Source organism: Anthonomus grandis, chromosome 14 (genome assembly GCF_022605725.1).
Source record: "Anthonomus grandis grandis chromosome 14, icAntGran1.3, whole genome shotgun sequence".
NCBI lineage: Eukaryota > Metazoa > Arthropoda > Insecta > Coleoptera > Curculionidae > Anthonomus > Anthonomus grandis.
This window is the reverse complement of record NC_065559.1, coordinates 16,069,129-16,084,385: the sequence shown is the minus strand read 5'-3', so window position 1 is coordinate 16,084,385 and position 15,257 is coordinate 16,069,129. Positions and strand designations below refer to the sequence as shown.

Below are 15,257 nucleotides of genomic sequence, written 5' to 3'. Positions count from 1 at the left end.
ACGTATTAGATTACAAATACATAAGGCTGATCATTATTTATTTAAAGAAGTCCTTTTAGCGTGGAATTCCATAGATGAAGACGTAATAAACAATCTGGTAGCTTTAATGCCGAAAAGATGCGATGAAGTCATTAGGAACAATGGGTACTGGATAAATTATTGATTTTTGTAGTTCTGTGTACAGTTTAATTTGGAAAAAATATTAAGGTACTCTAATTTTGTCGTGATAAAAAACCTTTATTTTAGTTATTTTAATAATATAAATAGGATTTTATTAGAAACTAAATGTAAATATTATATTATTTTACCTATGTTTCAATTAAACTTTTTTTTATTTACCAATTAATTTAAAACATATAAATAAACCATAACATGCTACTTAAACTTAATGATTTAAAAAGTTGCTCTAATTTTGTCCGATACTGTATGCATTTTTACTACATTAATTAGGGTCAAAATAACAAGCATTATCCAGGAGATAAATCGTTTTTATAACGACGTCTCTCAAAACCTTGCTTTAATTGAGACTTAGCACATAATCAATACATGTTGATGAAATTTTTATGCTTTATTCACTGTCTATTTAGTCCATGCAGCTTTAGAATATTCTGAAGCAATTTCTCAAACTCATTATTGATTCAAATAGTTAAAATATATTATAATATACCATAATTAAAATGTATGTAGCTTTGGTTATTAACTTATTTCCTAATTGTGTAATCTTAAGTTTGGCTGCTTGAAGACGGCAAAAAAGTCTAAAATTTTCCACTTTCACGGCTTGGACAAAACTGAGACAGTTCTTAAGGCGCTTTTTTTCAAATTATTAAAAAACAATTTGGCTGCAATATGGCTGTCAAAAATCGCAATACAGCTGAAAAAAGCTGTTGTCGCGAAATCAATGTTAGTAATAATATACAGGATATTCCATTTAGAAAAACATATTTTTGAAATAGTCAAAAGTGTGATATTTAATTGTTTTTTTTGTTTTAACCATGGTATTCGGCGGAAAAAATATGCGTTAAATTGTCAAATTATATAATCATCTTTGCAACTTCAAGAATCAAGAATTTATTCTCAAGATATTTTTATTAATTGATTCATACTATAACCTTTATGTAGAATACCTACAATGTTTTTTTCAAATCGAAAATGTTTGTATATGACGTAATTACATAGTTGTGAAACGTGTTTAATAATGATGTTGCTAGACAAATAAAATTGTATTATTATATAATACACTAAAGAATATGAATCAAAAAATACATTAAAATTATAAACTAATGGACAACTAACTATGCACTTCAGTGCCAAGAGTGCCTTTTTACTACATTTTAAATCAAGATGTCAATAATTTAAGGAAATATATATTCAAATACTAATAGCGTTGATTGAAAAATTAACGTGACGACTATGTTCTCGTCGGTATGTCGGGACCAAGCGACACCACCATACGGCGAAATTGTGCAATATTGATTCCTACGCTTTTGACTTTGGGTATCGAAAAAAAACTGTACAACAACTTTGAGAATAATTAACGTATTCACATAACAATATGAAAAAGTAATTTAGAGGTAAGTAATGATGATAGCAGTTATAAAGTAATCATTATCACTCAAATTAGTATGATACGTATCATAGATACTATACGGCATTTTCTTAAATTTAATTGCGACCACGGATTCTTATCAGAAATAAAATATATGGAGTATCCGGAAAAGATGCCCACAAAGTGTAAAGGGTGGCAGAGAACATAAAAAAATACATTTCGGTTTAATATTAAGTTATATGTCCTCAAATTATTTTATTATTTTATTTAGCGTATTTGCAAAGCATGCTAATGCGATCTAATCACATCTAAATGACTGCTTATTGCTAGGGAGAAATTTGGTTTGCGACTGAGGATCCATGGTCCAATATGCCAAGATATTTTTTGGTCGAGTCTAAAAGCATCGACTAATATTGAAGTATTCAGTAGCAGAGCATTTCCATTTCATTCCGTGCTTTTTTTAAAATTTGTATATTTAGTGTTCTATGATCTTGATTATATAAATTTGACACCTTAAAGGTGACCCATAGCCGCACATATCATTTTTACTTAGTTCTAATTTTACTTTATTGACAATATTTAAGTTTTGACCATTTACTTTAATTGACAACACTTATTGACAGCACTACTTCTGTTCAAATTCATCAATAAATACCAGCTATCCTGTATAACAATATATGGATATGTCTTCTCAAAACCATCTATTATTTGTAAGGTTTAAGAATATATTTTGCAACAACAGGAGCAACATATTTTGTAAAATATAGAGAAATGTCTGCGCTTAACCGGACAGTCAGACGAAGTCAAATGAAACTATTATTCTCTCCAGTTCAGTTAAACACAGTGGCGGCTCGTGAGTTTTTGGAAAGGGGAGGCTAAAGGATAAGTGCAGATAGAAAGCCCGCCGCAGGTGCCCCGCCGAAGGCGAAAAATTTTGCATGCCACGCCCACGTTTTACCCAATTCTCGTTAAAAGTTAGTCTTGAAAATCGTTTTACAAGTCGTGTTCGATTTTACTTTTAATATTGCCTATTTTAGGTATCCTAATGTAATAATAATTATATATACATAATTAATATTGTTAAATATTTAATTATTAGGTACTTTTTATATATTATTTTTGAATTATTTTTTTAAAAAACAAGAAATATAATAAACTCTCTATTTCAAAAAAATAGTTATATTTAATATTGGACCTAAAAGTATATTTTATTGTCCAGCAAGAACCAGCGTGGAGGTGAGAGTTAAGTCTTGCCAGGAATAGGAAGGGATAAGGAAATAGGGATTTGGTTTATGAAATAAACAAAAATAAGTTATACATTATATGGGACTAGAAAAATAGGATAATAAATAAAAAGAAGAATTATATCATCAACTGAAACCATATAATGGTTTTATATACAAAAATAAAACATAACGTAAAAATATTTGCCTTGGTAAAAACTTTGGTTAGTTGCTTATATTGCAGATAGCAGAATATGCTCTAAAAGTTTATAAAAAATAATATTTACATATTTACAAAATTATTCTATAAATAAAAAAAAACTCGACTCTAGCAAAACCATGTAATGGTTTAAATACAAAATATAACGAAAACGTAAAAATATTTTCCTTGTTAAAAACTTTGGTTAAGTAGCTTATAATGTAAATAGTATAAATAAGCTTTAAAATAATATATTATATACATACATACATACATACATACATACATACATATTTATGTACAAAAAATATTTTATAAATAAAAAACTCTGTTCTAGCCAAAACCATGTTATAGTTTTATATGCTGAATAGAAGTAATAGAACAAAAGAAAAACATATTTTCTTTGGAAAAAACTTTGGTTATTATTGCTTTATATCACAAACAAATACTTAGTAGGAATAGGTTTTAAAACTCTAAAATAAAATTATAATATACATGTTTATGTCCAAGCGAATAAGATAATACTTTATTATGTACAATGTACATACATATACGTATACATTATAGTCATTATACATTAGTTATTTTTTTGTTTTTTTTTTTTAATTTTTTTCTGTGGACTCTACTCTGGTTTGAAAATTAAGGGAATTCTTCGGTTTTTCATGTTAGCAAAGAAGTCTATAACTTCGTCATAAAATTTGTCATTTCTTTTATATACTCTTTTTCGATTGAAAGAAGAGATATATTACTTAGTCGCATTTGGGTCATGGAATTACGGCTATAACTTTTAATTCTTTTGAGTGCTGAAAAATATCTTTCTACAGATGCCGATGTTATGGGTATAGTCACAGTTATTTTCGAACATAAAACTTAATAATTCAGATGGAGACTTACAACTCTGAAACATCTGAGGGTCACTGTAGGTTACAATTAATTCATTTTTTAATTGAATGGGACCAAAAAACGGATACTTGTTTACTAAATTGTCCAGTCATTTTTGGGAAAAATCTTTGGAGTAGGATGGAAATTTTTCGAACATTAATAGATCAATGTAATTTAATTTACTAAGATCGCTGAATCTAACCTTATTTGTTCAGTTATTGTGTCCATTATTTCAATATAGATTTGTCTATAATTTTGTCGCAAATCGGGTAAGTCAAAATTAGATTTTCGTTTTTTTACTGGCGGCTCAACATTAACATCAAGTTTTTCAAAAATGCTATTAAAATACTGCTCATCATTTCTAAACTTTTACAAAACTTCAGTCAAATTATTTAATCGATTTTTTGAAAAATTAATGTCTGAAGATTTATTTTGAAGAATTGAGAAAACCACGTCAGTTTGCTCAAAAACTAGTTTAAATGTTTCAAGCAAAAAAGAAAATTTATGGTCTGTTAAAATATACTTGAAACCCTTTGCCTCCCTGATACTTTCGTCGTCATTTTTAAAATCCTCACTGTTTAGAATAAAATCAAAAACATCTATTAATTTTTCCTTATGTGTATGCACTGAAAACACAGATCTTGATGTAGAATTCCACCGTGTAGCAGCAAAAGTAGGCATTCGGCTACCGCAAATTTCATTTAGGATGTGACTTCTCTTGGTGGACTTGGAGAAAAGAGCAGAAAATCCTGACAAGTTGGAGAAAAAAATACGACAGTCTTTAATATTATTGCATGCCTTGCTTAAAACTAAGTTTAGTGCATGGGCATGGCAATGCGTAAAAAGTGCATAGGGCGCTATCGATTTAATTTTAGTTTGCAAGCCATTTAAATGTCCCGCCATGACTGCCGCCCCATCATATGTTTGCGCAATTAGCTTACGCCTGAAATCAAATTTGTCGCATATATTAACCAGGAGATTAAATAAATCGTCTGCAATCCGCCCAGATGAAACATCATGAAACCCCATAAACCGTTCTACTACCTTGCCGTCTTTGACATACCTAAAAACAATCGAAAGTTGGGAATTACAAGTAATATCCGTAGTCTCGTCTATTTCCCATGCAAAAAAAGGGACTGCTTGAATTTCTTGGAAAATATGCTCATCGACGACATGTGACAAACTTTCAATGATTTTATTTTGAATCGTATTTACCCCACGACGTCAAAAGCTCTTTATAGTTGCCACGATTAATCGACTCTTCGGTCTCATCATGTCCGCGAAAAGCTAGTTCTTGTGAAGCTAAATAAAGAGTAATATCAACAAGCCGCTTTAAATTTGACCGGTTTTCACGTACTTGATTGTTAAAAGAAATAATGGCTTCTTTTTGAGCATTATCTAAAGCAGAAGCAATATTTTGTTTTCCAAAAAGCCTTAATTTACAAGACGAAAAAATGTGCTCCTTTGATTTTAAATGTCTTTCAATGGACCGAGGCAAATTTTTTAAATCAGAATATCCAGTTTTCGACCACGTAGAATATTCAGTTTGGACAGAAAATAACAGACAAGCCCAGCAAAAAAGCTTTTCTCTTTTAACCGATCCGGTCAACCAATCATATTTGCTGTACCAAGTCAAATTAAACCCGCGATTTTGTCGATTGTCTGCAGATCGCAATGAAATTAAATGGGGCTGAGGCCTGCCCAAAGTCTTAATAATATAATATTTGACATCAAAGCTTAATGAACTAAAATTGTTTAATAGCAGCCAGTATATTAAATCTTCAGCTTGTTTGATTTCATTTAATTTGTCCATCTTTTAGCAAACAAACATTAGAAATTATATGATGATTAATAAAAGAAGCCATTAAATACAAATATCTTACCTTGCATGTTGCTGTTTTTGAAGGTGGTAGATAATGGTACAGTGAAAACATCTTGTCGGACTTGCATTGTCTTATTTATTTAATGTAACACGACGTTTCGGTTGGTATCTCCAACCGTTATCAAGTGTAAACTGACAGCAAACTACTATTCTAAAGGCTTATATACTAGATGTGTGCAGCGATGTGGAAAGGAAAGTCATCCGTGAAAAGAGTTGGGGGGAGCACACGCCTCTCTCTAGATCCTACACTGTCCTGAGAGTAGAGGCTTCCAGATGCTGGGTATATTGACGCTTGGCTGGCTGAAGATCCCCTGATTCTGTGAAATGAAAGCTGCCTCTATGAACTTCCTCTTCCGCCAGTGCTGTTCCTTGTGCAGAATCTTGGCGTCTGACCAATGGATATTGTGTCCATTATGCCACGCGTGCTCTGCTATTCCGGATTTGGAAACCTCTCCTCTTTGGGTCCAGCTGCGATGTTCCTTCGCTCTGACTTCAAGGGGGCGCTTCGTTTCACCTATGTATGAGTCACCGCACTCACATGGGATCCGGTAGACACAATTTTTGGTATCCAACAGGCCATCTGGTTTAGTCTTTGATACCACGCTTCTGATAGTGGTGCTAGATCTAAAGGCAGTTCTAATATTGTACTTGCTGGCAATGCGTCGGATTTGTTCCGATGTACCCCTAATGTAAGGTCTGGTTGTCGTGGTGGCCTCGTCTCTGATTTGATTTGGACGCGTCCTTTGGATGGTCCTACTTATTAGCTTCTTTGGATATCCATTCTGTTGTAGGTCTTTGTAGATGGTATCCACTTCAGTCTTGAGATCCTCGTCGCTTCTACAGATGGTTCGACCTCTACTGTAGAGGGATCTTATGATGCCTACTTTGGTGCTTACCAACCGAAACGTCGTGTTACATTAAATAAATAAGACAATGCAAGTCCGACAAGATGTTTTCCTTGCATGTTGCATCACTCAAATACACATAATAATAAATTATTAAACACGATAAATACCTTAAATTAAATACCAAACACTAACATAGAGGGAAATCCGGCCGCACAATTAAATCGATGAATCGACAAAATCAAAACTAATCAATAAAACCGTTAGCAAAACCACATACCTTGTCAAAATTCGCGGGCAAAAGACACGACAATCAGCGAAATCAAAACGACTGAAAACCGCTGAAAATTCAGAACAAAACAAAAATCAGGTTAATCAGATGATCGGCCTCCTTTGGCGCCTATTTTCGCTTGCCTCCCTTGCTACGTATGGCTTTTCTTATTTCGTAATGTATCGCGTTCTCGCACACGTTCTGTGTCGATGTGGATAAAGCCGGTTAGCTTTCTCTCTTTTCTTACAACTGTTTAAAAAAGGATGCGAGTCGCCGCGAATTAACAGTATGACGTATGGCTGGTTCGCGCTATATTGGTGTATTAGAAGTTATAGAGTCGGTACTTATTATTTAAAAAAAAAAATATTTTCTTTTTTTAGTTTTGTTAAATATTTTTATTATTTCATTACATTTGATGGGGAGGCTAAACCTCCCTTGCCTCCACTGACGAGCCGCCACTGGTTAAACACAACAGATAAATAAATTAGGAGTGAAAATATTGCCTGTAGTGTTGCAAAATAATTGGACAAAATGCCCATCTATAGTCTGTTTAATTAGGTTTTTAAACTTTAAATAATTCACGGATATATAGATATTCATCATATAGAAAATAGGCAATTTTTGAGTACTATTGAGTATTATGGCAAACTTACTAAACTTTACTAAACATTACTAAACTTTGCAAAAGATAGATAATTTACTTTATCACAAATGATACAAATATTGTGCTAGTTGTAAAGCTTCTTACAAACTAAACAATTGAGCATTAAAACTTTATGAATACTACACATAGAAAAGAATATACATATACAATGTTTGAAGGTTAACAATAAAAAAATTTAAAATAAAATACTTAACACACCCAAGATAACTAGGCGCTTCTTGAAGATTTTCAAGCATTAGATATTTCTGATGGAGAGAGGGACATGATCATAAATCTGGCAGCTATATAAATAAGCGAGTTCTTAGTGAGAGATGATGTTGGTATGGGCAAAGGAAAATCATGGAATTGCCGAGTAACATGGCCAGATGGTGGTCTATCAGACTTATAGATGAGTGCCTTAGTCTCTAATATAAACAGGGAGTGTTACCGTTAAAATTTACTCCGAAATAAATAGTGGTCTGCAGGAACCTTAAACCAACAGAACAGTATATCTCCCAGCTTTTTTCTGAATCACAAAGACAATATTTAACACTCTTTTTATACATAAGCCCCGAAAGGAAATTCTATATCTCAAATGCGACTCAATTCGAGTAAAATACACTGAGCGGGGAACCACCTTTCCCAGTTCCTGCTTTGCCACTTTAACTGCAAAACAAGACCTAAAAATCGATATTTTGCTTTATTATGTAGAGGCTGAAGTCATTAAATAAAAGACCATGAACATTGCACCTAAAACCCAAAACAAGAGTCTTGTCCACATTGAATACCAGACGGTAAAACGCACACCTCTTTTGAATTTTACGAAGCTCCTCAACAATAACACATCTAGGTAGTTTTAATCTTTGAGAAAACAAGATTCATTCTTTCATTTGTTAAAGAATTAGAACAAATATTACAGTCAAACTGTCTATTAAAAAACGAAAAAATTGGCGGGAAGCTGATTTTTTGTCAGTTGAGATGTTGCACGCACTAAATCTGAAGTTTTATTATCAAGGAAGGGGCTTTTTTTTAGGGGATGATTGGGGTTGGTTGTAGATTGATGCTATCCCGTAAGACCTACAGCTTTGATCTTATGTTTAAAATTTTCAGAAAAATCAAGGCTGCATTTTACATCCCAGGATCAAAGTCGTTGGGGTGGATTTAAGCGGTGAAAAAAGGGAACAAAAACAAAAAAACAGTTTTTCTTTGATAACTTCTTAAGAAAAATCCATAGTTTCGTTCGAGTAGCAAAGTTGGTAGCTCTTGAAAACACGCCTCTACTGATATAACATATATCGACTTACTCAAAAAAAACAATAAAATTTAAAGAATATTTATTTTCATACTCAAATACTTTGATCACTCAAAACGAGTAGGTTCATACCTACTGATAGTTCAACCAAAAAAAATCGAAAATTACGAAGATTATGGTGCAATAATAAATAGTGCAATAGTGCTCTGTCCTAGGCAAGATTTTGTAAAAATCTCGTTTGCTTTTTTTATATAGATGGGTTCTCTAGTGGTAGTCCTTTTGGTTAGAATTTTTTTCCCGCAGGAAATACGACTAATACTTCCCGAAATATAATCGAGAACAATTCTTAATGGGACTCCAAGGGACCCTCAATTTGTAAGAAAATTCCGGGATTAAATTTAAATTTAAAAAGTGTCGAAAAAATAGTCAAATAAATGGTCAAAAAATAAAGATATTACAACACAATGATTAACGCGGACTCCCCGTATTACCATAAAAATACGTATCATACTTCTTTATCACAAATCTTTGCGGTCACCATTCAGCCTATATAGTAGATTAGATCTTTCAATCAACAGGTTAATAGGAAGCAAACACATTTTTGCTTTTTGAAAACACATCTTTTTCTATATACAGGGTGATTGATGGTTGATGGTACCTTAGACGTTTACGGAGAACGGAAAATGGCAATTTTTTGAAAATTTGGCATAATAGATTTTAGCTGGTGATCTAACGATTAAAAATATTTTTAGCGATACAGCGTTGCCGCTTATACCAAAAAGTAGTAGCAACTTTGTTATTTTAAATGGAATACCCTGTATATTATTTTATTTTCTGGTTCGCTGTTGCTTTATGATTGTTTTTCTATAAGGTGTTCCGATACCTATCTTTAGTGGTTTTCGAGAAATTAATTATTTTCTTTCTTTTTTGACCAAAACATAGCTCCAAATAAATTTTTATTTCTACGGCACTGGAACGCACAGAAAATTGAAATTATAAACGTAATTTACGGAAGTATTTTACATTAGTTTTCACTATAAAAATTTGTTCTACGTTATGCAGGGTGGCTAAAAGTTAGTGATTTTACCACCAGATACAAAAATTGTCATATGTGCATTTTTTTAAATGGAACACACTGTATATTATAACATATTCTAAAAGGAAATTGAAATCTCTTTCTAATGAGTTATCATGATCCTATATCTAAGTAGTTCGGTTTCTGAAATAAAAACAATTTTCTGTAAAAATCGGAATATTTTGACATATTTGCTTTAGGTGGCCATGAAAGGTCATGACGCAACAATACTATGCTATTGATGTTTGACAGTTACATTTAGTTGATTAATAGTAAATACGCTTGGGTGTTTTTTTTTAATAGTGACTTAAAAATTCATTAAAGTGGCAAGAAATAGTTATTCAAATGAAGTTTTGATGAATCTATTTATTATTCAGGATCAATGTGACAAAATTGTATCAAGAACACGCAGAAAGTTCAACGAAATATACCTCAATTTACAAAAAATGGATAAAAGAAAATTTGTGCGAATACAAAATAACTTATACTACTAAACTACTTTAATACAATTTAATTCATAACTTAAAAATGATGCAAGTTTACCCAAGCCTGTAACGTCTGATGACAACATCGTGAATGTTTTTGCCACCTTTCACGCATATCCACAAGCTTCCATCCGGAGTGCAGCAGATGATTTAGGCCTAACTTATTATTGTTTGCAAAAAAATCTGGACGACAATAATATGCAACTGGAATGCATGGAAAACTGGATGATTACCAACGTCGCGTTCGATATTGTGAGACACTTCTGAGAGGCACTCAAGAAGATTCAAACTTTCTAAAAAAAATTATATGGACAGATGCAGCAAAGTTTTCTAGAGAACGTATTTTTAATGGAAGAAATCAACACTTTTGGGCTAATTAAAATCCACATGCGATTAAGGAAATAGGATTTCACGAAAAATTTAGTTTTAATGTTTTTTGTTTACCCAAAGACAATCAAATAGCTTTTTTCGTTTACGACGGATCATTAAACTCTCATAAATACCTTCAGATTTTGCGCTCAGTAGTAGAAGATTTTCTGGAAAATTTAACGCTTGAAAATTATCGCACTTGCTGGTTCCAATTGGATGGGTGGGGCACCCGCTCATTGCACTAAGGAAGTGATACATGAGTTATTTGAGAAATTCGATGACCGCTGGTTTAGGCGTTTGGGACCATGAGATTGGCCTGCGAGATCACCTGATCTTACACCACTTGATTTTTACTTTTAAGGTAATTTGAAGCAAATGGTATACAAGACACCGGTAAACAGTAAACAGGAACTATATCAACGACTTATCAATTGCATTGGTCAACAAGATCCTTCTGAAATACAAGCAGCGACAACACATACTGTACAATGCAGGATTTTGAAGTGCTTAGAAGTCAATGGCAATCATTTTGAGATCTTAATGTAAATTATTTTTAATCTTAGAATAACTAATTAAATCATTCTTAATTTATTAATCCATTTTTTGTAAATTAGGGTACATTTCGTTGAACTTTCGGCATGTTCTTGCTACAATTTTGTCACATTGTCTATGAATAATAAATAGATTCATCAAAAATTCATTTGAATAACTATTTCTTTCCATTTCAATTAATTTTTAGGAAACTATTTTAAAGAAACATCCGCGTGTATTACTATTATTGATGAACTAAATGTAACTGTCAAGCGTCAATAGCATAGCATTATTTGGTCCTCACCTTTCATGGCCGCGTAAGGCCAATATTTCAAAATATGCCGATTTTTACAGAAAATTGCTTTTATTTCAGAAACCGAACTACTTACATAGATATAGAAACACGATAACTCGTTAGAAAGGGATTTCAATTTTCTTTTAGAATATGTTATAATATACAGTGTGTTCCATTTAAAAAAATTTACAATTTTTGTATCTAGCGGTAAGATCACTAATTTTGAGCAACCCTGTAAAACGTAGAACCAATTTTTATAGTGAAAACTAAAGTACAATACTTCCGTAAATTACGTTTATAATTTCAATTTTCTGCGCGTTCCAGTGCCGTAGTAATAAAAATTTATTTGGAGCTATGTTTTGGTAAAAAAATAAAGAAAATAATTAATTTCTCGAAAACTACTAAAGATAGGTATAGGCACACCTTATACAAAAACAATCATAAAGCGATAGCGGACCAGAAAATAAAATAATATACTGGGTAAAATAACAAATTAGTTACTATTTTTTGGTATAAGCTGCACCAGCTAAAATCTGCTGATGTCTGATGCCAAACTTTCAAAAAAATTTCAATTTTCCGTTTTCCGTAAACGCCTAAGGTACCATAAACCATTAATCACCCTGTAGAATGTAGATCAATCGTTCTAAGTTCTATATATACAATGTGGCCGAAATTCGGTATACATGTATGGCTTAAATGAGGAAAGTTGTAGGGAATTTCTTTGCCAATTCAATGCTGCGCTGAGAATGATTTTATCTTTTTTGCTTTTTGAAATATTTTGAAAAACACAAAATGTTGCATTTTCGTAAAAGTGTTTTATTTTTTTAATTTCAAAATATTTTTAAAATCTGCAAAAATCATTATTAGGACAACTTTTTAAGAGTAATGCATCCCTGCAGTCAGTTTTTATTTTTGACCTTTTGGTTGTGAGATACCATTATTAACTTCTTTTTTCTTTTAGCGTATAGACATTTGATTTCACTTTTTATCTTGTTAACATTTGAATCTTTGGTATTTAGTAGTTTTTTATTAACTTTTAAGTTCAAAAAACGCCATGCTATATAGCAATGAAGAAAAATTTGACATGGAGTGTTATATTAAATTAAATAGGAATATAAATCTTGCCACCGCCAGGTATTTGGAACTATATCCTGAAAGACAACAGCCAAAATATTCTTCGCTAGGCTTGGAAGTCATGGAATTTTGAAAAACCAATGCCAAACAGTTAGTTATCGGCGGAACAATGAGAACGAAGCCCGTGATAGAACATTTTAATGCGAACCCGAGATCGTCGACCAGGAAAGCTGCAACTGATATACGTATACTGAGAGTCCTTAAAAAAATCATCGTCCATAGAAGCCTACTATTGTTCGAGGTTTAAGAGATACAGACTACTACAAGGCGATTATAATTACATATTTTTTTTATACACTGGTTTGTAACGCAATGCCAAGAAGTGTCCAATTTCAGCAGAAAAGTTATTTGGCTATATAAAGTTATATCGACGAAACGTCTTTTAACAACTACGGAGTATTTAACAAACATAATCGTCATTTTTGGGCTACTGAGAATCCTCATAAAGTGGCTGAATGTAGGCACAAGTAAGATTTGGGTTTAATGAATGGTATGTATGGTAAGTTAATCACCCAGTGTGAATTTGTTTTTAGATACTCACCTTATAGTATCATTTATTTAGAACCATACACTAACCGGCCAAAGGTATTTCAATCTTTTGGAAGAGCAGATATTATCGTCCGTGAGAGCTATAGTACCCAGGGAACAAGTACGGAATGACGTGTGGTTTTAACAGGACGGGTGCCCCGTACATTATATTCGTGACATTCAAAATGTAATAAGACAAGTATTTGACAACAAAGTTACTGTCAACCAAGGAACTATAAATTGGCCAGCTGGGTCCCCAGATATTAAATCTCTCGATTTTTATCTTTGGGGATATGTTAAAAGTGAAGTGTACGAGTTTGAACCTCCTACAACTCTAGAACAATTAGAAGACAGAGTTCGAGAGGTCTAAAACTGTTTAAAAAATGTGAAAATACATAAATCAAAATGGCCATCATTTTGAATAGTTAAACTTAATAATAAAGTTACATGTAGTTTGTTCTATTATTTAGAAATTGCCTATGTAATAGTAAAGAAAATTTAGTAATTATATAGGCATCGATAAAACAATAGATAGAGAGTTAATAGTAATTAACTATACGGCAAAAGGCCTTTGTAGTCATGGCCAACAAATTGTAATTTTGTAATTTTTTGACATAATAAGAAAACAAACAAAATGGTCGCCCTAAGAAAAAAAAGAACTTGATGATGGTATTTCATAACCGAAATGCATTGCTCCTAAAAAGTTGTCCTAATAATGTTTGTACATATTTTAAAAATATTATATCTTATCTTATATCTATATTTAATTTTTTGTTTTACCAAATGGCTTTGTCAACAACTATGTTATGATAATAAAGCTATTATTATTACAAATACAGTTTTTTTTTGAAAATGCTACTTTTTGATTTTTTCAAAATATTTCAAAAACGAAAAAAGATAAATGAAAAAAATTGTTCTCAGAAGGGCATTGAATTGGTAATTGAATACCCCACAGTTTTTTCATTTAACCAATTTTCTATGTCTTATAGTTTCGTAAGATAAATAACCCAGACATGTATACCCAATTCGGGCCATATAAACATATATATATATACATATGTAGATGTAGATATCTATAAGTATTTTATTCCTAAATGGTAATTTCTGTCCAGATATTTAGAAGCTCAAATGCATGGCAGCCGCGAAGAAGCTATCAAAGGTACGCTGATTATGTTGACAGCTGGTGACAGCAAACTATTTATGAAGTGTCAACCATTCTTTCAAGCAATGGCCAAATCTTCATTATATTTGGGTGATGTCGGTGTCGCAAGCAGAATTTATCTTATTCTGCAACTTATGCAAGGTAATTTTTTAATATTAATCAACATTTTAATTTTATATTTATTATATGGTTACTTACACAAACAAAATTTTTAAAACAATATCCCCAAGCAATTCCAAATTATTGCATCAAAATTTACTATTACATTAAATAGAATGATATATATGAAATATACATATGATAAAATGTAACACTAAAAACCTGAGAATCTTAGTAATAAATCGTCAAGTTAAAAATACACATTCTCCATAGGACTCACATTTACAAGTTAGTTGCATCGGATATCCGTATTTATAATATTTTATTTCAGCCGTGCATATTTTTTTAAAATATTGAATATTGATTTGTTGCGCTGATGTTTGTGAGAAGGCTCTTAGGAAAGGAATTTTAAAAAATCCTGTCTTAACCGCTATTTTGTGACATCAGATTGTCATGAGAATATTAAGGCTTGTCTATTGTGTTACATAATTCCAGTTCATTACCCAACGATTTTAGAGGTTATAATCAGGAATTGAATAATATTGATAATAAGCAGCAAAATTATTAGAAACAATACATTATAACTATGAACAGTTAAAACAGAATGCTTAATCAATAAATTGGATTTTTTTGTGTTCTTGTGAGGACTCAGATGAAATGATAGTAATTTATAGATATTACAAAAGAAGTAGAGAAAAATACAAAAAAAACTAAAGTTTAAATCCCTAGAAAAGGTCGGATTAACAAAAGTCTCGTTAAAGATGTTCATAGAAAAAAGGAACTGTATCAGAACTTAAAAATATTTCCAAATAATTTAATTCTTAAACAAAATTACA

At 31.7% G+C, this 15,257-nt stretch overlaps 1 protein-coding gene across 1 annotated transcript in view; it reads left to right on the top strand.

The window, feature by feature from the left end:
* LOC126744357 (cytokine-like nuclear factor N-PAC) overlaps window positions 1-15,257 on the top strand; it is a 127,327-nt gene that overhangs the window by 101,477 nt on the left and 10,593 nt on the right. Inside the window, exon 10 of the mRNA XM_050451731.1 lies at window positions 14,273-14,463. Coding sequence (XP_050307688.1) covers window positions 14,273-14,463 — 191 coding nt within the window. The remainder of the gene's footprint in view (window positions 1-14,272; window positions 14,464-15,257) is intronic.